At 32.6% G+C, this 23,759-nt stretch overlaps 1 protein-coding gene across 1 annotated transcript in view; it reads left to right on the top strand.

Annotated features, from left to right (window-relative positions):
* The window catches only part of LOC129224594 (uncharacterized), a 41,885-nt gene extending 18,675 nt beyond the window's left edge, over positions 1–23,210 (top strand). The window contains exons 2-9 of the mRNA XM_054859078.1: positions 1,510–1,560; positions 2,723–2,797; positions 7,011–7,070; positions 8,308–8,379; positions 9,191–9,238; positions 10,308–10,382; positions 11,944–12,101; positions 23,008–23,210. Of these exons, the coding sequence (XP_054715053.1) occupies positions 1,510–1,560; positions 2,723–2,797; positions 7,011–7,070; positions 8,308–8,379; positions 9,191–9,238; positions 10,308–10,382; positions 11,944–12,096 (534 nt within the window). The 3' untranslated portion in view covers positions 12,097–12,101; positions 23,008–23,210. The remainder of the gene's footprint in view (positions 1–1,509; positions 1,561–2,722; positions 2,798–7,010; positions 7,071–8,307; positions 8,380–9,190; positions 9,239–10,307; positions 10,383–11,943; positions 12,102–23,007) is intronic.
* The last annotated feature ends 549 nt before the right edge of the window (positions 23,211–23,759 follow it).

The raw sequence follows: 23,759 nt of genomic DNA, 5'->3' as shown, positions 1-23,759 counted from the left end.
TATTACTTTTGCTTTCTTTGGAGTGAAACAGATCGCTCGTTCATTTTGCTTTCTATTTATACTCGCTCTTTAAATTGAACACATTTTAAGGCAGTTACGGATACAAGGGAAGGTCGATCGCCCTTCCCTTGAGGAACTCTCCTCCGGTAATTTTTTGAAAATGAAGTTCAAAAACGCAAATTTAGACGGTTTCATTAATGTTGGGCGAAGGGAGGTTTGGGTTTGGGCCCTTATCGCGTAACTGTTTTGGAATTAAAATCCAAAACTTTTGTGATCAATATTTTTAAATCAGTACGCAAATATAAAAAGTAAGTAATAAAAATCAATCGACTCTCCCTTGGAAAATGTCTGGATCCGTCCTTGTTTTAACGTTTCCGGAGTACGACATTGATATCGATGTTTTTATTTAGTCATCGATGTTTTTACCATCGATGTTTTAGAGTTGATATTTTTTCCAATATCGAAGTACTGCGTCAAAAGTGTTTTCGATATCGATGTTGTACAATGGACCCTTTTCACATGACGTATCTGCGGGTATCAGAATTTATTTGGGTTCCTGCAGCAGACGAAATTTCGTTCTCCCAGCGTTAATTAATACATTATCGCCTCAGAGTAACAGTAAGACATCTAAGTCTGTAAACAATAGTAAAATATCTCACTGTCGCTTTGAAGTGACGACATGCACTTTTATGGCTTAAAAGCTCTTCTTTCTATATAAAAAAGACGCCTTTTGAAAATTTTCAACTTAGAAAGGTTGTAAAGAAATGAAGTGGTGAATTCACGTCGTACGAAATTCATTCTGTTTAGTCGTAGTTCTTTCATTTTAAACCTCTTGGTTCCTTTGCAGAAAATCGGTGAAGCCTCTCAGTTTCTTTTCATTTATCACTTTCCTTAGTATTTTTCACAGAATTTTAAGTCTGTATGTCTACAATGCATACAAAGTTCAGATATTACTAAGTAAGATGCGTTTCTTGAACACTACAAACGCTGAATACTGATTCAAAATAGTTGCAAACCAAAAATTAAATGGGCCGTTACCACACTGTGGGTAACGTCAATTGAACCAAAAATATCAAAAGAAAAAAATGTGATGATTCAGTTCCAAAAATCTTATTATAAATTAATAAGCGTCTCTAGTCCGGGAATTGATTTCTTCTACAAAGCATTTGGTAGAGTTCTTACGTGTAAACATAAAATATTAAATGTTTCAAAACTTCGATGATTTTTGATCGATTTATCATACTATCAATCTTAAATATTGATGTTTTGAAACATCGATGCTTAAACAAAAGTCGATGTTTTGAAGCATCGACACTCAATGTTTGATGTTTTGAAACATCGATGCTTTGTCATTATTGTTGCATTTCTGCTATAGAACTTTAAGGATGCCAAATTCACGACTATTTACTAAAAATTAATTATTTACTAGAAATCTTTCTCTGAAAATGCTTTTGAAGTCTAACCATAAAATGACACCATATTAACTTTCATTTCATTTTTTTTTTGCAGCAAATTGACTGGGGAAAATGTCCACAACTCAAACCAACCGAAGCTGATAAGGTAAGAGAAATTTATGTCTTAAAATGAATTTTAAATACTCATTACTTAAAAAGCAATTCTTTAAAATGTTATCTAATCTTCTTGTATAGACATAACTCTAAAAGTATTCCTTACAGTTATAATTGTCGTTAATACATTAGAAATTAAAACAGTGAAGTTATTCCGAGAAAAAAAAATTGCAGCAATGACGTAGAATATTTAAAGCATGACTGAGAACTGGATAACGGTTGAAATCTTAAAAATTTTTCCTCTTTAATAAGAGACTCGGAATTTTTTTAATTTTGAAAAGAAGTGAATAAAAGTAAATATATAAAATGAGATGACAAATTAAAAACATAATAATAGACTAGAAACTAAATTGACTCAACTCGCTAATTTTATTATGTAGTGTGTTTAGATAAGTTGCAGATTATTATACTTTTTTTTCGAGCATGAGTAATAACATAAGCACATAATTCAAGCATGGAGTAGAATAATTTATAAGCTTTAAACTCGCTAAAACATGCCTCAAAATTCATACCATTTTCAGCAGAACAATAATTAAAATGCTCTACATCATCTACAATATTCATTGGAATATTGTTAAAGCTTTTATATTATAAGAATCACTATCGAAAAAATGATAGAAGTAGGGAAATGTGGGGCAAAGTGAAATAGCTGGGCAAAAATCAAAAATTTACACTGTTTATAGCACCACTTAACTGGTAATATTTTAACTATGTAGTAGGCAACTCCAGTCATTAAACTATCTCTAAAGATAAAAGCATATGATAATACTAGCGATTTTCAAAAACTGATGCTCATATTCCAATATTTTGCTATAAATCAAAAATTACATTTGTTATCATAAAATGATAACGTTTGTATTCTTAAAATTTTTAATATTAATTGAGACCTACTAATATTCAGGGCGGTATTTATTTAATAAATGTTAAGCGGAATGATTATTATTATTTTGTTAATAGATATATGTAATGAAGGATATTTCATTGTGTACTGGTAACTTCTATTGATTTTCAGTTGCTTTTGTGGATGCGTACCAGGCGTTGGTCGCCACATTATGTTAAACTTATTTTGTGTTTTTATTAAAGTATGTTCTATTAATTTTTAATCAATATTTAACTGAATATTTCACATAAACTGATAAAATAATTTTTTCCAGGAACAAAAGCGCCTTGTGATTCAGAAATGCTTAGAGCAGAACCCACCACCTTCTTTGGAGGCTGTCACTGATCCTGTGAGTTGAGTTTTCAGTTTATTTGTTCTTTGAAAGGTATTTAAGAAAATATTTAATTTAGGAATTATTTCATGAAAGAGTCCAATTACAGTCAACTATCGTTAACTCGAAGTCCCAAGGGACCGGCTAAAACGTTCGAGTTATTGGTAGATCGAGTTATGGGAAGTTTCCACAACAGTCTCAAGAGTTTGGGATCCAATGAAAACTCGAGAGAAAAGAATATTCGAATAAGCGTCGAGTTATCGAGATTCGACTGTATTTGGATTTGAAGAACATCCAAATACATGGACTTTTATGAAAGAGTCCAATTACAGTCAACTATCAATAACTCGAAGTCCCAAGGGACCGGCTAAAACATTCGAGTTATTGGTAGATCGAGTTATGGGAAGTTTCCACAACAGTCTCAAGAGTTTGGGATCCAATTAAAACTCAAAAGAAAGAAATATTCGAACAAGCTTCGAGTTATCGAGATTTGACTGTATTTGGATTTGAAGAACTTTTTAAGCTTTTTACTTTTGAGAATTTAGCTGTTATGGAATGGTCAATATTCATCAAGCGAAACTGCAATTGTTAAAACTATTGCAATCAACATCAGCTTTATGAGTCACTGCCGCATTTATTGTATTATTTTTTAATTGAAGAATTATCAAACTGCTATGGAATGACTTACAGTCATCAAGTAAAATTGAAATTATGAAGTTGCTTCAATCAGCATCAGTTTTCAAAGTTAAAACAGTATTTTTTATTTTTTTTTAATTCTTTAATTTAGTTTACTTCCCATTAATACTTGTATACAGGCATCCCTCGTATAACACGGTACTTGTACAACATGGTTTCGATATTACACGATACGAATATTGAATTTAATATTCCATGGTTTTGATATAATACGAAAATTATATTTGAAAAAGGAATTTCATTTTTGTTTAATACATTCTGTTAATATTTGATAATAGCTCTAATAAGTTTTTACTTAGCTTTTATGAAACTTGCTTTCGATATAACACGGTACACGTCCCTTGATTCACATTATTTCCAAGTCTCGTGTAACGCGATTTCGATATACAGTAAAATCTGTCTACAACGATACTTTTGGGACCTAATAAAAATATCGTAATAGACAGGTTATCGTTATAGACAGTTTGATTATTCATGCTGACATTTTGTTGGGGCCAAAAAAAAAAAAAAATTGTTATAGACAGGTTATCGTTATAGACAGTATCGTTATACACAGGTCTCACTGTAACACGAAACACGGTTTCGATACAACACGATACATATTGACATGGTTTTTACTATGTACATGATTAATTAGTGTAAAATACAAGTTAAAAGTTATTTAAAAAAAAGTCTCGTATAACACGGTTTCAATACTACAAGGAACGAATTAACCTTGCTATACGAGGGACGTCGGTATATCATTCAGTCCTTTTGCGTTAATTTTAAAATAAACGTATTAAAAACACCCGATAACAGAATTGTGAAAGTTCGCAAATAAACATGATTGAGAAACCACGATTGAAGGATTTTATATAGAAAAAAGTTATATTTTAATTTTATATGTCGTCGTCTCAGAATAACAGTAAGATATCTTACTATTGCTCTAATGTGACGATGTGTTTTGACTCCGCGACTTATCTTAACATGAGGTCAGCCGTACACCTAGTGCACATAATGGAACGCAGTGGGATCCCGCTATTCGTTTCTTTTTGAAACTTAGACTCAACAATCAACGGTAAAATTAAAAATTTTAAAAACCTCCGACTGAGTCGCAACTGTAGAACCAAGAGGGAAAATTGAAAATCCTTTTAAAAGCCTTATATTATTGAAAATCAATGTCAAGTATTTTATTTGCTACTAGTGATACCCGCACGGCTTTGCCCGTAATAGAAAAATCAAAAGGTCTTTTGGTTCGCCTGTATATTTACAAATAATGTATGGTGAATTTTCTCGCCAGTTGGCTTGCACCCATCTTACGGTTCCACGTTATGATAATTTCGTATCTCGCCAGTTGGCTTGTGCCCATGTTACGGTTCCACGTTATGATAATTTCGTAATTTACTCGTCCATCTTATGATATTTTTTTTCTTAAAATTGGAATAGAAAAAGAACCACATCGAATTTTCGAAAAATCGCTTCGAGGTGCTCACCCCCATGCTACATACTAACTTTGTGCCAAATTTCATGAAAATAGGCTGAACGGTTTAGGCGCTATGCGCGTCACAGACATCCTACAGACATCCAGACATCCTCCGGACAGAGAGACTTTCAGCTTTATTATTAGTAAAGATAAAGATTAAATAGAAACTGGCAACAGATTAAAATTTTAAATCATTTCGTTTTATTGCCTTGTCGGCCAACAATGAATTCGATTATCGATCGCGTGAATAAAGGATTAGCCGTTATTAAAATCTGCTTTGAAAAACGTTATAATTCGAATTCTATGAAACATGGAAGTTCCAAACACATTCTATCAGACGTAGAAAAAAATACTCTTTATTTTGGTATTAAATTTAAAAAAAAAAGTTAACTATGTTTTCACTGAAAAAAATGGCGAAAAACCTTTTAGAGGTTTTTAATTAATATCTTCGTTAATGAATGGCATCCAAAGATGCAACCTAGCTAAGAACACTCTAGATCAACTCTCTTTTCGAACAATTTTTTTTTTCAAAATCGGTCCATCTGTTTAGGTGCTAGAGTGCCACAGACAAACACACAGATATACAGACACGTCAAATTTATAACCCTCATCCTTTGTGTGTCGGGGATTAAAAATAACTAGTAGGGAAGCAAATTATATACTTAAAAAAAATGCAGCAATAGATTGAGAATGTTTTACTTGAATTATGACGTCTAAAAGCGGATATCCAAGGATGTGACCTGCACATGACAGATACACTTCATTTAAAAAATAATAACATTAATGAAACGATATTGTAGCATGCTTTAATGTGGGTTAAATAAATAAAATAAATAAATAAATTGTAGAATGCTTTTGCTTAAAAAATCACGGAAGAAAAGTACTTTCATATGATCAGAAAATTTTTAACTTTTATCTTAAAATATTTTGTATATAAAAAGTAAGGAAATTTTTCATACTGTTTGTCATATATTCATCCAAAAAACAAAGTGGCTATTTTTGTTCAAAAGTTTAATTTTCTTCCGCTGAATTTCAAGAACGTATATGCAATTTTCATTGCAGTTAATTGTGGGGTAAACAATAATGAATTTTACTGTGCGTATACTCACTGATAAAAGTTAATTATTTGAAAATTAAGAATAGTTTGATTCTTATTTTTGGTAAATAACTCAGAAACCTTTACAAGAGTCATAACGGGGTTGCTTCCTTCAGTCAAAAATAGTACTTTTAATCACTGAAATTGATAGAATAAGCAAAAAAAGAAAAACATGGACCCAGAAAATTCTTTCTTTTATCTTAACAGTTGTTTTTTAATTAATTTTTTAAACTGTCCGATTTTTCAAACAAGGCGTGGTCTTGATGACGTCACAGATGATGCTCTTTGGCGCATCTTTCTACCGCGTTTCCACGTTACGATAATCTTATGATAATCAAGAAGCGAATAAAAATGCGCTCTATGCTTGCTATCAACCCTATCGTTGCCAATACACGTGAGTAAAGATGCGAATTAAATATTTTGTTCTGTGAATGGCAACACAGAATGGCATTTCATCATTTGGGATGTCATATCGGCAAGAAATGTAAACAATGAAAGCGCACCGATTTAAGTAATTTTTTGAAAATATTAAACTTAAACAAATTATTTTAAAAATAGTTAGATCCTATGTTTTTAAACATGCTCTTTCAGAAAAAAAAAATACTTTTAAAATTTTGTAAATGACCCCATTGCCGAAGTTTCTAAAACTTGAAAATTCTGTTATTTTAAAAGATAACATTTTCTCAGACAAACTAATGGCATTCACAAGTTTAAAAGTATTTCTTTATCTTTTTTTATATTCTTTAGTATTCTGGTAAAAAGCGGAGCATAAAAAAACTAAAATTTTGCCCTTACATGATTCAGTTTATTAGACTTCGATAAATGTCAAAATAGTAATCGAAAACATTTCAATCGCATTACACGAGAAAGTAATTTATCATTTTATTTTATGTTATTTATGTATTTATTTAAATAAAGCAAAGATTAAAAAAAAATATATGTTGATATGTCTGTAACTTCTGTAAATTTCATTACAGAAACAAATTGATGATCATCGTGAGTTAGTCACAACATGCGCATTGAAGACTGAAGGATGGGTAAGTGAGATTAAAATAATAATAATAATAATACCATGAATTGAACTCATTTAACTTTATCATTTTTTTTTTTTGCATTTTGCCCTGTTATATTTTGTATTTAATCTAAAAAATGTTTTTTTTTTCATTGTTAAATATATTTTTTTCTTAACTGATACACATTAACGATTAAATAGTTTAAATTTATTGATTTCGCAATTCAACACTTAAAATAAAAGGATTTTTATGTTTCATTTTTAAAAACATAAGAATGAATATTAAATGCATAAAATCTTTATGGAAAAAAATGGAGAAAAAAAACTGATGCTATGTAACGATTTAAAATGGATCAAATAACATTTTCAGGCCTCAACAATTTTATTTAGTTACTTTTATACAAGCTTTTTGTTTTGAATTTATAGTAATTATGATTATTGGTATTTATGTACCTAAATACTTATGCAGAGAACGCATCCTGAAACTCTTACTGTGCAACAAAATACCTATTGAAATATATCACTAAATGAAAGTGTTTCCACCTAATCCATTATCCCATAACTATCCACCAGTTTCGTATCCAGGATTTTTCCAAGGGGAGTGTTTGATCATACGATGATTTTAAATAATAATAATAATATATATATATATATATATATATATATATATATATATATATATATATATATATATATATATATATATCATTAAAAATCATCATAAGAAGTTCACACAAGTTCACAATTCAACCTAAATTTTCGGCAAGGGTGGGGTTTAAACCCCCCAACCCTCCCCCTTTGTATACGCCACTGTTATCCACTAATAACATGAAATCTGAAAGAGAGTTATCTCTAAACTAAATCTAAAAAAAACCTGTTGTATTCGATGGAGTCTGATGCGATTAGCAATAAAAATAAATTAATTAATTAATCAATAACAAAATTAAAAAACACCACGATTCCATATACTCACAACTGAATTGGTTATTTCACTGACGTAGCGCCAAAACAATGAATTTGATTGTTGTAGTTGTTAGTGAAAGATATATATATATATAAGAACGTTAATTAACGCATATACTTTCTATTCCCTCAATTTGTTTTTTGGAAAAAAGTTCTTGATTTTCTGAAGGTTTCTGTGGTATCATGTATGTGGAGTTTACGTTTTCAAAGAAACAATATATATATATATATATATATATATATATATATATATATATATATATATGGACTATGTCTAAAAAAGACTTTTGATGTTTCAGTTCAACGCTGACGGAAGCTACAAATTCAGTCGTGCCAAGACAGAAATTGAATCAAAGAAACTGGACTCTGCCGTAAGATACGTTCATTCCTTCCTTTCCCAATGCATTAAAAAACTACCCTTGTTCTTAAATGTGCTTGGCTTTTTTTTTTTTTTTTGAGTTAATCCACGGTAAATGTATAACAACAGTGGTGTAAGTTGTTTAAAGTAAAAGTAGACTCTTGATTATCCAGCTTGTCGAAAGGGTATTCCGGATAATAAAAAAGTCGGATAAGACGGAGTTCCACTTACTACTCTGGCTCCCACATAATTACAAGCACATTTCAAAATAAATAGTTAATGCAAAAGAGTAGTTAGTAAAAAGAGTTAAAATGTTGTCTGTACTTTGAAACAGTCCTTAGTAGACTTAAGTCTTGCTTTTGCTTTTTTATTTTTGAAGCGTAGCAAAGACAATTTTTTTCTCTCTCTCTTTTAGTTGTTTGTTTCATTCTCTTTCGTTGTTTTTCTCCTCCCCTCCACCTTTCTTTTAATCTGTTTAATAGTTTAGAACAGAGGTTTTTCTTGCTCTAGCTCCTACAACGAGTTCCAGTAACGACAGGTTTCAACATTCTTCATTTTTACTAGGATGGATGGACAGGAACCTACTGTACTATAAAACAAGTTATAAGCACAAGTAGCTGTTGGTGAAAGTTGTTGCTTAGTAAAAGAAAGAATAGGTTTAAATACAGATCCTTCTTTTGAAAGTAAAATTTACTCAGTCTGGATTTTTATTAAGATGTTTTTACAAATCGAAACTAAGTTCAGATGACTTTCAACACTCTAAGCTTACCATACATGAAAAATATTTTTTTTTTCTCTTACTCAATCGAATTATCTTTTCACAGGTCGAAAAGAATATTTCTAAGAGACATCAAGAATGCCAAGAAGAAGCTGTAAGTTCAGTTTATTTTTCATGAAACATAGTTAGTTTTATATCCATGTTTCTCTTCTATATTTTGAAGTGGGGATATAATTTCAATTTGGCGAACATAAATGTTGCATGATGTTCTTTCATTGAAAATTTCTTTTTCATTGAATCTGGTCCTAAGAAACGCAGTCTCATGGTTTCTCTAATCGAACAAAACATGTTCTTCATTTTTCTAAAATTAGCACAAAATAGGTTAAATTTAGGAAAATAAAATTAGGAATACAACGATTGTTAAACTGTAAAAAATGTACTTAAAAAATTATAGCAAAATTATTTGTAAGAAATAGAAGTTTTTAATTTAATGAAAAATTACTAGTTTAGAACTAAAGATTTTTTGGTTCTTTATTTATAATGTAATTTGTTTGTGAGAAATATATTTAAAATTTAGAAATTTAGGAACTTAGTTGCTCATAGTCTTACATAGAACAGAATTTTTGAAACGATTGAAATTTTTAGGGATGCCCCGAGGGCGATGGTGCTTTCCATCGAAATACTACAGAGCAACCCCCCCCCCAAAAAAAAACCCCCAAAAACTCTGTTAAACCCCCCTTTTAAAGATTTTATTCGCACTCCTGGTGCGCACCCACTGGAAATATAAAGTTAACCCTTAAAAACATCACTAGCTAACTGTGTAGATGAATAAAAATGAAGTAGAGTTATTTTTCAATTTCATTAAAAAATAAAAGTATTAAAAGCTAAAACACGATAGTTCAAAATTCACAAACTAAATTCACGCGATTTCTCGATAGATTCATACAAGTGTAGTTTTTCATGAATTTATATTGAAGATTTAAAAAATTCTTAAGCTTATTTTCTGTTGTTTTATGTAGAACAGAGCTATGAAAAATATTGAAATGTAAAGTAATCTTGAATAGCATTATAAGTAGATGAATAGCAAATGAGAAAAACAGTTCTCTTTTTCCTTTATCTAAAAGAAAATAAAAATTTTAATTGCTTTAAAATTGTAATTGCTTCAGTTGTAAAATAAAAAGTATTGAAAATTACACATTCATGACTCAAATTTATATTTTTAGGTTAAGAGGTTCCCCGACGGTTACATCCAGCAAGTACAATTATACCAAGCATGCATGGATTACCACATTGCAGAAGTAAGTACCAGTTTTTAGTCAGTTGAAAATTAAAATTCATTTGTCGCAATGAACAGGATTATCAATTTATATGCATTATTTAAATCAAAATCTAACAGCAAGTTTTAACCATTAACCAATTTTCTTTAAAAACATCTAAGATCTTTATGGGAAAAACTCTTTAGAGAAATTGGTTAGTCTACAGGGGTTACTACTGGCATTGAAAACTCTTTATTTGAAATTAAAATACCTCTCAAATAAAGAGAGATTGTTCACTAGTGGAATACTCAGCATCAGGGCTCGAAGTCGGAGTCGAAGAGATGGAGTCGGACTGAATTTGGGGTAAAGGAGTCGGAGTCGGGAGTCGACGGTTTAAAGTTCCAAAAGTCGAAACTGCCAGTGCTTGTAGAGTCAGAGTCGGACTGATTTGGAGTAAAGGAGTCGGAGTCAAAGGTTCTAAAATTTCCGGAGTCGGAGTCGTTCATTTTCGCCTCTGACTCCGCAGCCCTCCTCAACACCGAAACATTTACTTGCAAACTTTCACGGCAAGAGACTACTCAATGTAAAAAAACCCAATTTACAGAGAATGATAACACCAAGGGACTTAATACTTCGAAAATAAATTCGTATTTATTTCCCCTACTATTGATTTATGTTCAGTGGCGCTCACAGGAACTTCTCAAAAGAGGGGGGGGGGCGTTAATAAAGGTCCACCATTCTCATATCATACTCCATCACGCTTATAAACATATTCTTTTGATTTTATCGATTGTCCGAAACAAAAAATATTGAATAATTATTTAGCAATAGTTAATAAAATAAATTTATGAATTTTTTTTTCTTGATTTCATTACCTGTTAAATAATAATGAACTTAATTTATTTGCTGAATGAGTAGAATATTAATATGCTTTACGTTTAAACTCTTTGCTTTAGAAATTTTACTGAATTTAAATTTTTAGAAAGCTTAGATTTAATTTTACATTTCTTATGACATAAATGCTTTTGAAAGTTCAATGCCAGCCTAGTCAGAAGATTCAATTAAGTTATACAGACTATCCATTTCAATGTTCTTAGCAATGATTTAAGTAAACTTATATCGCTCGTTTGGAAGAAAAATGTTACATAATTTTTAAATTCCTTTTTTTTTTTTGCTTAAAGGGCTTCAAATGGTGTTATCTTCTTTGGAAAATAATAACAGATGTTTTGTTCTAATTGGAGAGTACAGCAAATTGACTTTCCTTAAGCAAATTTCCTAAAGAGTTAAACTTCAAACGCTTCTCCTGTAAAATTTCATTTTTTCGTGTTGTGGCACGCTTCTTCCAAATGAGCGATATGTGTCAATCGACTCAACGTCAAATACAATGGCTGATTTTATTAAGTTCGAAATCTTCAATTAATTAAATATTGAATTCTGTAGATGATTTAAATAAGTTTCTTTGCCGACTAATTTAATGCCCAATGCTTCAAGTGGTATAGTTAAGTTTGTATTGCTGGAGTCTGGGGACTAGCCAATGCCGTAGATGATTTGCTTTTGTTCAAACTTGCTTACTAATTCGATCGCTCCTTTTTTTTTCGAACAGATTTGCGAAATCGAACTCATCCCTCCCCCCGGTGGATTCCCCATCGAAGAGTTTGCTGTTGACTACGACGAAACACCTCTTCAACCAGAACAACCCAACAAGCCCTTAGAAAGCTCAGCTCAAGCCCAGGCTCAACCTGCGAGGGCTAACTAAAGATGGTTGGTATTATTGTTATTTTACTTTCCTTCCTGAGTTGATACATTTTTCTGGCTTATGCAGTCATTTTTACTTTCTTCTATATCTAATATATAGAAAAAAGTATTGGATTCGTGCAAATTTTCAAATTTCCAATTTTGACGGATTCGAACATTTTGAGGTGTACTGAGTCCATTTCGACTATTTTTAGAAAATGTGTGTGTGTGTGTGTGTGTGTGTGTGTGTGTATGTGTGTGTGTATGTGTGTCACGTCTGTGTGTGACCAGTTTTTTGTGGCCGCTCTACAGCAAAAACTACCGCATGAAATCGAACGAAATTTGGTACATATATGTGCCGCTATGTGAACTTGTGCCCATTGGTTTTTGGCGCGAATTCCTCCAAGGGGGGTGGAGCAATGGGACGTTTTTTGAGTTGCGCGTGCTTGCTATTCCTCAGGAAGTAACTGGCGGAATCAAACAAAATTTGGTCCATATGTTGCCATTAACAGAAACAGGTGCTGATTCAATTTTGGCGTCAATAACTCAAACGGGGGTTGAGCTGTAGAACGTTTTTTGTCGTCAATTGTGACTGCTGTATCTCAAGAAATAATGAACGGAATGAAAGAAAAATTTATCAGCAAGTAGCCCTTAGTGGGTATAAGAGCTGATTTTATTTTGGTGTCAACAGCTAAAAAGGGGGTAGCGCAATCGCCCGTTCTTTTTTTTCCATTGTGAGTGCCCTATCTCAAGAAATAATGCTACGTTCTGGTTGAAATTTGGAATATATGTGAATCCATATGTAAACAGGCTTTGGTTCAATTCTGACGCCAATCGCTGCAAGAGGTGTTGATTTTTTTTTTTTTTTTGCGAATAAAAATAGCTTTATTAATGCAACAATAAGAAAGATAAATCGTAATAGATTGTCGTCTGCGTATTTCTCGTGATTTTAATTGAATGGAAATGATCGGAAATATTATCTCAATGATTTAAAATTTTTAACTGTTGCCATCTTATGTTTGTTAACAAATAAAATATTTGTAATTAATTCAAGCAAGGCTTTTAAAATAACTTCCAATTTTCACTCTTTGCTTTTCTTTTGCAATAATTCAGACCATGGCCCCACTGAATACTTAACGGCCGTGGCAATCGCTGAAACTCATGGCAACAAAGAGGGCGCCACTGGCTACCCCTGTTTTTGTTTAAACTTGGCGTGATTGTGAGTTTTGGCGCTTTGTCATCTGTGAATACGTGATTTCTCGACTTATTATCGGGCGTACGTCATTTGACGAAAATTTTAATTTCAAAAGAAGGAATGAAGAGAAAAAGTGCTGAATAAACATTGTATTACAAAGGTGAAGAGCATTTCTTATTGTTATTTTAATATCATATTTAAAATTACGCGTAATAAAAAATTTTAACCAAACACAGAAAACATATGATTTTTTTTAATATTAATGCGTAATTCTTAATATATTTTTTCAAAATTTTTTTTTTTTGAAAGCTTTGCAAATAATTTTCAAATTTTTATTGAAAATCCCCTGGGGTTTCCTTTTTGGATACAACAGTTCTAAGATTGATGATATATGGCAGGCAGCCCTCATTTCTAATTTTACATGCTCATTTACATGCGAATTTTTTCTGCTCAGTAAATTACATCGAAAAAAAAAAAAACACGCTCCGCAATCTGTAAATACATTCATTTCTCAAACTTGAGAGGGTCATTCATTGCCCCCTTTGACCCTGATGGGGATTAGAGGGGGGGGGGTATAGGAATTTACGTTAACAATTCCTATTCTTTTCGCTCGTAATGTATATTTTACAACGAATACCAGAATTTAATTAAAAATGTACGCTTGGGAACAGGTCCGACATTTAAAAATTCGCGGGGGGGGGGGGGCAAAGGTTTTGTGTTCGGGAAAAAACAACAAAATACGAGAAAAATGCCTAATTTTAGTATGTTTGTAAAATTTAGGGGTGTCATAATTGCCCCCCCCCCCCCCCCCCGTGATATCCCCACTTGACAGGCCTGGTTAGAAATATTCTTTTTCAAATGAAGAAGAACAATAGAAAAGTTAAAAATATGATGGCAATTTAAGAAAATGAACCATTAACATAATTTTAAAAACATTTAAAATCAGAGTGTGACTAATACATGGTTCTACGACGGGTCCGTGGTTCTCGCACCAATATTTTACGGACACCAAAATAATGTCATTTATCTTTTCCCCTTCCTTTTTTAGCACATCTCATGTTATAATAACTTTAGTGTAGATTTTAGTAGTATATTAGTGCACAATACGCATAGAGATGCACAAACGTTTAGTGCACAAGATTTTCGAAAAAGTGATTATTTTTTTCCCTTACAAAAGGAAATTCATAGCATAATCAAAAAATAAATAAAAATAGCATGGAGCTAGAAAAAACTTTCATTTTCCCGAAGCTTAGTTTTTAATTAATTTTTTTAAATGTCCGATTTTGAAAATAAGGCGTGGTCTTTATGACGTCACAAATGATGTACTTTGGCGCATCTGTCTACCGCGTTCCTACGTTATGATGATCAAGAAGCGAATTACATATTGCACTCGACGCTTACTATCAATCATATAGTTGCCAACACTTGTGAGTAAAGAAACTAATTGAATATTGTGCTCTGTGAGTGGCATCAGTGAATGGCATTTCATCATTTGTGATGTCATCTGCAAAAGCGTAAACAATGAAAGCGTACCGATTAATGCATTTTTTTTTAAGTATTAAACTTAGTCAAGTTATTTTTAAAAAAATGGTCAGATCCTATGATTTCAAAAATGTTCTTTCAAAAACAAAAAAAAAAAAAAAAAAAAAACCCCTTAAAATTTCGGAAACGACCCTGTTGCTTCACACGCTTTGGTCATTAACTGACTGCATAAAAAAAGTCTCACGTAGAAAATACCCAAAATATTATATTTAAACGAAATCAAAATAAACCAAGCGATGATAATTTTGCCGACTCCCGAAAAATTTCCCGAATTAAGAAATTTTTGGAAAGTCAGTGACTTCCCATCGGATGCCCCTGTCGACCCTTGATGATACTACCACGCACTCGTTTGATAAATAATTTTCGCTCGTTTTATAAATAATTTTTATAAACTACACAAAAAAAAGTCCGCGCAAAAACAGGTTTGGGTGTACACACACACATCGGAAGGCGCACAGACCGGAGAGCGTTCACTTTAACTCAGGTTCTATCCCCACCCCCAGGCTCCCACCTTACCTATAGCATCCCGGGTGCTATTACTTCAATATATTTTTCAATTGTTATAAAGTGTTCACGCAGTAAATAATTTTTATGATAAAGGTCAAAATCGGCCATAAAATATTTATCTTATTTACGGCCTCGTATTACCTATTCTAGAAAATCAACAGTCATATTATGACGGGTGCAAATTTCTTGGTCATTTCCATTTCATTCCATTTGTAGAAACAAGAAACCCAACGAGTAGGATCCTATCGCAATTCATGATCGTGAACAACTTAATTCGAACTCAAGCAGCCAAAATTCAAATTATTATTATTTTTTAAAATTTATTTTTAACATTTAACAAATACATGCAATAGGGAAAGAAATTCCTCAAATATCTACACATGAATTTGTGAAACTAATTTTTTTTTTAAAAATGGGGAACAGATTATTTTACAAAATATCAACACTGTTGATATTTTGTGAAATCCTAGCAGGGGAGAGTTCCGTACAAAATTTATTTTGTCTTTGCAAAAGCAAAACAATGATATGATTTTTTTTACTTGCCATTTTTAAGATATTTTTAAACATACATTCGATTTGCGATAGCTCAAATGTAAAAAGACTGACGGAAAACTTCGACTTATCAAAAGTTTGACTTAACAATAGTTTCGGTTTTTGATATTTTAATGTTAAAAACCATCGAATACTTTAATTAATATAACAGACAAAATTACAGAACCTAAGTTTTTTAGCACAATATGCACAGTTTAATCAAATGTATTGATAGAAAAAAATCAAAAGCATGCTGGAACCGCTTGAATAGAGCTGAATCTACTTCAGGAAATGTGCTCATCTTCATTCGTTTCAAATTCGGATTGCAAGTGAAGGTGAAATAATTATTCTCTCATAGTCACTTCTTTCTTTCTTTCTTTTTTTTTTTCGTTCTTACGAAATAAATTTCGAGTAATCTTGGAAAATACTTCGAGTTCAAAGAAGTTAACTTCGAGTTATTTAGAATAATTAGAATGGAATTAAAGACAAAAAAGTCGGGACTTGATAAAAAACTTCGAGTTATAGTAATATTTGAGTTATCGGACTTCGAGTTATCGCAAATCGACTGTATCTTTAAGAAAATTAAAATATTTAGCGATGTAAAATCCTGTAAACATTCATTGACTTCTAGTCATATTAAACTATTTTCTACACTTGAAAAATGAATGAGAAAGGAGCTTTGAACTAGAAACTTTGAAAGAAATTTGATCGCCAAGTTTGCGAAAATTAGGATATGAATTTTCTGGTGGAAAAATAAAATACACACACACAGTAGACAGTCAAGAATCCGCAGGAGTCTAAGATCTGCTTACAAATTTTTGTAATCTTGTTCTAATTGTACAGCATTAGGCGCAGCTCTAAATATCTAGCATTTCTTAAAATAAAAAAAGGGTGGGGAGGGGGGTAATTTTCCGTTATAGGTACGTAGCGGTGCATTTTTTAAGCTGGCGATTAGTTTCAATTTTATTTATTGTCAGGGACTATTTCAAGTTACATATAAAGTACTTATTTGGCGATACCATGAACTATTTTGTCTTTTTAAAGACTTATAAGCGAAGCAAGCCTAGAAACAAGATCAAAAAGTCCATTAAAATAAAAAATAATCCTCTGAATAATTAAGTTTCTCCATTAAGAGTAAAATAATCCAACAAATGAAGCACAAACTATAAATGAGCATGTAAAATTAAATTAAAAGAAATTGCCAAACCAACTTTAAATGCTCCATTTACGCATTAAATAATCAGCTGAATAACATTACTGATTCGATTCGAATTGGTTGATTCGGTATATTTCTGAGCATCTTGCGAAAGATTGATGTTTGTTTTCTGTTTCATTTATTAATTTAAAAAACGAGCTTTGAAACTTGTCGTTGATTGGTTGATGCAACCGTGGCTTGTGGCGCCTCCTTGCAGTCAGAATGGGCAAATATGAAGTTTTGAAGTTTTTCCATCTAGTGTGGCCATGTTCAAGTGCAGAAATAGTTGCCCCGGTTTAACACAGGAAAGTCAAAAATTGTCAAGGCCTGGTAAGCGCCAGCGCATTCAGTGGGGCCATGTTCAGACATTGGGATGGTCGTCAAGTTTTTGCATGTGTAAAATTTTGTTTTTGTTGGGAATATTGCTTCCTCGTCAAGCATGGGGAGGGATCAGAAAAAAAAAAGAAAAATATAGAAGAAAGTTTCGTGATGGCCACAACATACTAGTTAGCATTTGTCAGAATATCACACAAGGTCACTAGAGCAGCCAGAAATACCTTCTGGAGGGAATTTTTGATCAAAAATACCTTTTGGATGTTTTTTTTTTTTTTTAATGAAAAAACTTCTGGATGGAGTAGGTTTTTTTTCAGTCAAAAATACCTCTTGAAGGGGATTTGTTGATCAAAAATACCTTCTAAAGGTTTTTTTTTTTTTTTTGGATCAAAACAGCCCTTTCATATATGCATAAGCTACTGTATTAGAATTTGCATTGATATTAAAACTAATGGCTCTGGGGGGTGTTTTTTAACCCCTCCCCCCCCCTTTGCTGCGCCATTGCACAAGATTATACATTTTCTAGCTGCTACTACAGTATCCGCCACTAATAAAATCACTGGATTATAAAATCAGCCGCTTTTTAAAATCAAATCTAGAAGAATAGAATCATTGCAATACCAAAGCATGTTAAAACCATCCTTTAATAAAATCACTATCGCCGTTTTATAAAATCAAAATTTTGGACATCGTACGTAAAAAATTGATAAAAAAGAATCATAAAGTGAAGGAATTGGTCTTAGAAGATGAGGAAATCTCAGTGCCAAATTTGCGTCTTCAATGGATGTCAGAAAAGCGCTTAATGACATACAATGCACTTTAGAACAAAGACGAAATTATAATGTTGAACGTTACAAAAGAATTAGTAAACTCGTAAACGATATTGAATCTTTACTCTCCAATTCTGTTAATCAAACTGCAATACGCCAATATTTTAAGACCCTTGTGTTAAAGAAAGAAAAAAAAAACCTAATGTTCAGTAAAAATGACAACTGTATTTTGAAATACTTAATACAAAGATAAATGACGTAATGCATTTCGTTTTTTAAAGTATTTAAACTTCAAAACTTTTCAATTTTTTAAATGTAGTTATGCCGGTTAATAAAATCAGCCGCTTTATGAAATCAAATGTCCTGAGCACGAATGCGGTTTTAATAAGCGGCGGTCACTGTATACTGAAACCTTTATTTCGAAAACGTTTTTGATTCAGTAAGAAGCAAAGAAATATATTTATCTTAAAATCTTACTTTCCTTATCCCTAAATCAACTATAATTTCAGTATTCTGTATCGTCAGCAACATAAGACAATATCAAATGATTATATCTTGCTTCCAATTGTAAAAAGCGCAGCAGGCATAAAACTTACGAAAAACAAGATTACTTACTACGCTTGAACGATTCTATTTCTGAAAAGTGAACTACATCCTTTGATTGAACTGCCCCTCATTCAGTCATAAGCAAACTGAAAAGGAAGAGTCATTATCATTTCTTAATTTTGTAGCCTTAGTTCAGGATCGCCAGGAAGGAGCAATGGCTCCTTACCTGGCTTTGAGAAGTTAATGTATCTATAGGTAAGTGGGCGTGTTTCTTTATTTGTTTTGTGATGTAATTTGCATTGAGTAAATGGGCGATTCTCGAAAAAATGTCCCATGCGTAACGCTAAGTTATTTATTTTATTCAAGTAACTGTTAATTAAATATGGGATTAACTGTTATGCTTTGATAGTATATTAAAGCATGTATTATTCCCCCAACAGCATTATTTTTCGACGGCTTTGGTTAGCTGGAAAAAATAAAAGACTTTAATAACGGGAGAGAATCACCCAAAAAACGGTCGAGAATTGCCCAAATACCCTTGCCCCCCCCCCCCCCGGGAAAAATTTGAAGTGACGCCCTGCTCTATTTTCCCATAGTTCTCGACTAAAGAATGTGTAACAACGTGAAAGTTTTTTTTTTTATTATTAAAAATATAATTGAAATTGAGGGTGTAAAATATTATCTCAAAAAACGTCCCATTGCTCCACCCCCCTTGGAGGAATTCGCGCCAAAAACCAATGGGCACAAGTTCACATAGGGGCACATATGTGTACCAAATTTCGTTCGATTTCATGCGGTAGTTTTTGCCGTAGAGCGGCCACAAAAAACTGGTCACACACAGACGTGACACATACACACACACATACACACACACATACACACACACATACATACACACACACACACATACACACACACAGACAGACAGACATTTTCCAAAAATAGTCGAAATGGACTCAGCACACCTCAAAACGTTCGAATCCGTCAAAATTCGAAATTCGAAAATTTGCACGAATCCAATACTTTCTTCTATGTATTAGATATAGAAGAAAGTAAAAATTTGGATATAATCAGCACAAATGGTAGAAAAACCTTTCCTTTGTTTTAGGTCAAGAGATGGTACTAGTAGATCTGGTGGGTGCCAGCAAAATAGCATGATTTAGAAGAAAAATTAATGAAAGCCTACCTAGGATCTAAACTTTAAACGCGTTTTACTCGAAACTTTAAATAGTCCACTTACATCCCCTTACTTCTCGCCGCCTCAGTTTATGTGTAGAATGTAGAATATAATTTTTTGTTTAATTAATTTATTATGAAAAGTGAGGCCTTTTTCTTGTTAGAATTTGTGATAGCATTCCAACTTTTTTTTTCCAAACATGGGTGGTTTTCTATTATTATTCGTCAAATGTCAATGAATTGCTGATAAATTCTAGCAACATTAAGCAGTAATAACAATTGCAAAATATTTGCTGTTGTTATTTTTCACAACCGTTTGGAGCTGCAATTAGTTTATACCTTACATATATTATATAATTCTTTTTTTGCTTCTCCTGTTTCACAAAAAAAAAAAAAAAAGCACGTTGTGAGATTTGGTAACGGGAGGAAAGTTAGGATTATACAATAGTGAAACGTGCATCACGTTAATTTTCCTATAGTATATTACATATTTGTATAAACCAAAAAGGATAAGTGCTGAAGAAAACTAGTATGTTGTGGCCATCACGAAACTTTCTTCTATATTTTTCCTTTTTCTGATCCCTCCCCATGCTTGACGAGGAAGCAATATTCCCAACAAAAGCAAAATTACACATGCAAAAACTTGACGACCATCCCGATGTCTGAATTATTGCAAAAGCAAAGCAAAGAGCGAAAATTGAAAGTTATTTTAAAAGCCTTGCTTGAATTAATTACAAATATTTTATTTGTTAACAAATATAAGATGGCAACAGTTAAAAATTTTAAATCATTGAGATAATATTTCCGATCATTTCCATACAATTAAAATCACGAGAAATACGCAGACGACAATCTATTACGATTTATCTTTCTTATTGTTGCATTAATAAAACTTTTTATTCGCAAAAAAAAAAAAAAATCAACACCTCTTAGAGCGATTGGAGTCAAAATTGAAGCAAAGCCTGTTTACGTATGGATTAACATATATTCCAAATTTCAACCAGAACGTAGCATTGCTTCTTGAGATAGGGCACTCACAATGGAAAAAAAGAACGGGCGATTGCGCTACCCCCTTTTTAGCTGTTGACACCAAAATAAAATCAGCTCTTATACCCACTAAGGGCTACTTGTCGATAAATTTTTCTTTCATTCCGTTCATTATTTCTTGAGATACAGCAGTCACAATTGACGACAAAAAAACGTTCTATAGCTCAACCCCCCTTTGAGTTATTGACACCAAAATTGAATCAGCACCTGCTCCTGTTAGGGGCAACATGTGGACTAAATTTTGTTTGATTCCGCCAGTTACTTCCTGAGGAATAGCAAGCACGCGTAACTCAAAAAACGTCCCATTGCTCCACCCCCCCCCCTTGGAGGAATTCGCGCCAAAAACCAATGGGCACAAGTTCACATAGAGGCACATATGTGTACCAAATTTCGTTCGATTTCATGCGGTAGTTTTTGCTGTAGAGCGGCCACAAAAAACTGGTCACACACAGACGTGACACACACATACACACACACATACATACACACATACACACACACAGACAGACAGACAGACATTTTCCAAAAATAGTCGAAATGGACTCAGCACACCTCAAAACGTTCGAATCCGTCAAAATTCGAAATTCGAAAATTTGCACGAATCCAATACTTTCTTCTATATATTAGATATAGAAGAAAGTAAAAAGAGGAGACAGATAGAGAGAGAGAGAGCTGTTTTTTACTTTCTTCTATATCTAATATGTAGAAGAAAATATTGGATTCGTGCAAATTTTCGAATTTCGACGGATTCGAACGTTTTGGGGTGTGCTGAGTCCATTTCGACTATTTTTGGAAAATGTGTGTGTGTGTGTGTGTGTATGTATGTGTGTGTGTGTATGTCACGTCTGTGTGTGACCAGTTTTTTGTGGCCGCTCTACAGCAAAAACTACCGCATGAAATTGAACGAAATTTGGTACACATATGTGCCCCTATGTGAACTTGTGCCCATTGGTTTTTGGCGTGAATTCCTTCAAAGGGGGTCGAGCAATGAGACGTTTTTTGAGTTACGCGTGCTTGCTATTCCTCAGGATGTAACTGGCGGAATCAAACAAAATTTGGTCCATATGTTACCCCTAACAGGAGCAGGTGCTGATTCAATTTTGGTGTCAATAGCTCAAACGGGGGTTGAGTTATAGAACGGTTTTTGTCGTCAATGGTGGCTGCTGTATCTCAAGAAATAACGAACGGAATCAAACAAAAATTTTTCGACAAGTAGTCCTTAGTGGGTGTAAGAGTTGATTTTTTTTTGGTGTCAACAGCTGAAAACGGAGTGGCGCAATCGAACGTTCGCTTTTTCCATTGTGAGTGCCCTATCTCAAGAAGCAATGCTAAGTTCTAGTTGAAATTTGGAATATATGTGAATCCATACGTAAACAGGCTTTGGTTCAATTTTGACTCCAATCGCTCCAAGAGGTGTTGATTTTTTTTTTTTTTTTTTTTGCGAATAAAAATAGTTTTATTAATGCAACAATAAGAAAGATAAATCGTAATAGATTATCGTCTGCGTATTTCTCGTGATTTTAATTGTATGGAAATGATAGGAAATATTATCTCAATGATTTAAAATTTTTAACTGTTGCCATCTTATGTTTGTTAACAAAAGCAAGGCTTTTAAAATAACTTTCAATTTTCGCTCTTTGCTTTGCTTTTGCAATAATTCAGACATTGGGATGGTCGTCAAGTTTTTGCATGTGTAATTTTGTTTTTGTTGGGAATATTGCTTCCTCTTCAAGCATGGGGAGGGATCAGAAAAAAAAAGAAAAATATAGAAGAAAGCTTCGTGATGGCCACAACATACTAGTTTTTCTTTGCTTACAAGCTTAATGACTTGCACTTATTCAGATAATTTCGCTTCACAAGGTTAGACTGAAAGTGCATTTAGATTATATTGTTTAATTACTGACAGAGATTTTTTCTCAAATGGACTCAGTTTTCAAAAGCAATTAAATACTGTCTCAAATTTGCAACTGTCGTAAAACAAACCTACAAAATCCAAATTTTTGCGCTTGAATTAAAACTTATTACTTCTTTGAGTGTCTTTCCTCCAATCACAAATTTATTCGGAATGTTGAATTGTTTTGTCTTTTTCAGAGTGATGTCAACACCTTCATTCCTTGCTCATCTGAAGTCGAGTTTAGTTATCGGAGGAACTGAGAGCATCTCACCATAGTCATCTTGTATAGTGCCGTTCAAGTTTTCATCTCGATTTAAAACGATCTCGTTCAAAACATTCGGTTTTATAGCTTGTGAACCATTTATTATGAATAAAAGGAGCGATCGCTCACTTTCTCTTCTACTGATGTCATTTATTTCTGAAATATTTTCAAAAAGCCGCAATAATATTAGTGCAGTAGAGTCCTGAAAAATCGGCACTCGATAGCCCGGCCGAATCCAGGTAACTTCGCCACACCCTGGCATGACGAAAAAAACCCCGCGCAGAACCTGTTGAGCACGCGTTTCCAAAAACGTAGTTGTATGCATAATATTACTTCTATTGTAACACCCTACAAATAATAATAATAATAATAATAATAATAATAATAAAATAAAAATAAAATAAATAAAATCTTCAAATGAAAGTTTTTTGTTTTTTTTTTTCAGCGAAAGAGAATGACATTAAAACACGCAATTTGCTGAAACAAAATACAGTGGCTCCCAAAAGTCTTCGTACACCTACGACTTTAGGCCCCAATCCATTGGTTAGAATTAATATTTCGGAATAGGTATTTAATTATAAGATCTATGATCAATTTTTAACAAAACTGCATGAAATGTTTTCAAAAAATATTAAAACTCAATTTTTTAAAAATCAAAAACCGAAAAGTGCCGGAAATTTTATCTCA

This window comes from Uloborus diversus, chromosome 6 (assembly GCF_026930045.1).
Source record: "Uloborus diversus isolate 005 chromosome 6, Udiv.v.3.1, whole genome shotgun sequence".
NCBI lineage: Eukaryota > Metazoa > Arthropoda > Arachnida > Araneae > Uloboridae > Uloborus > Uloborus diversus.
This window is presented reverse-complemented; position numbering and strand designations above follow the sequence as displayed.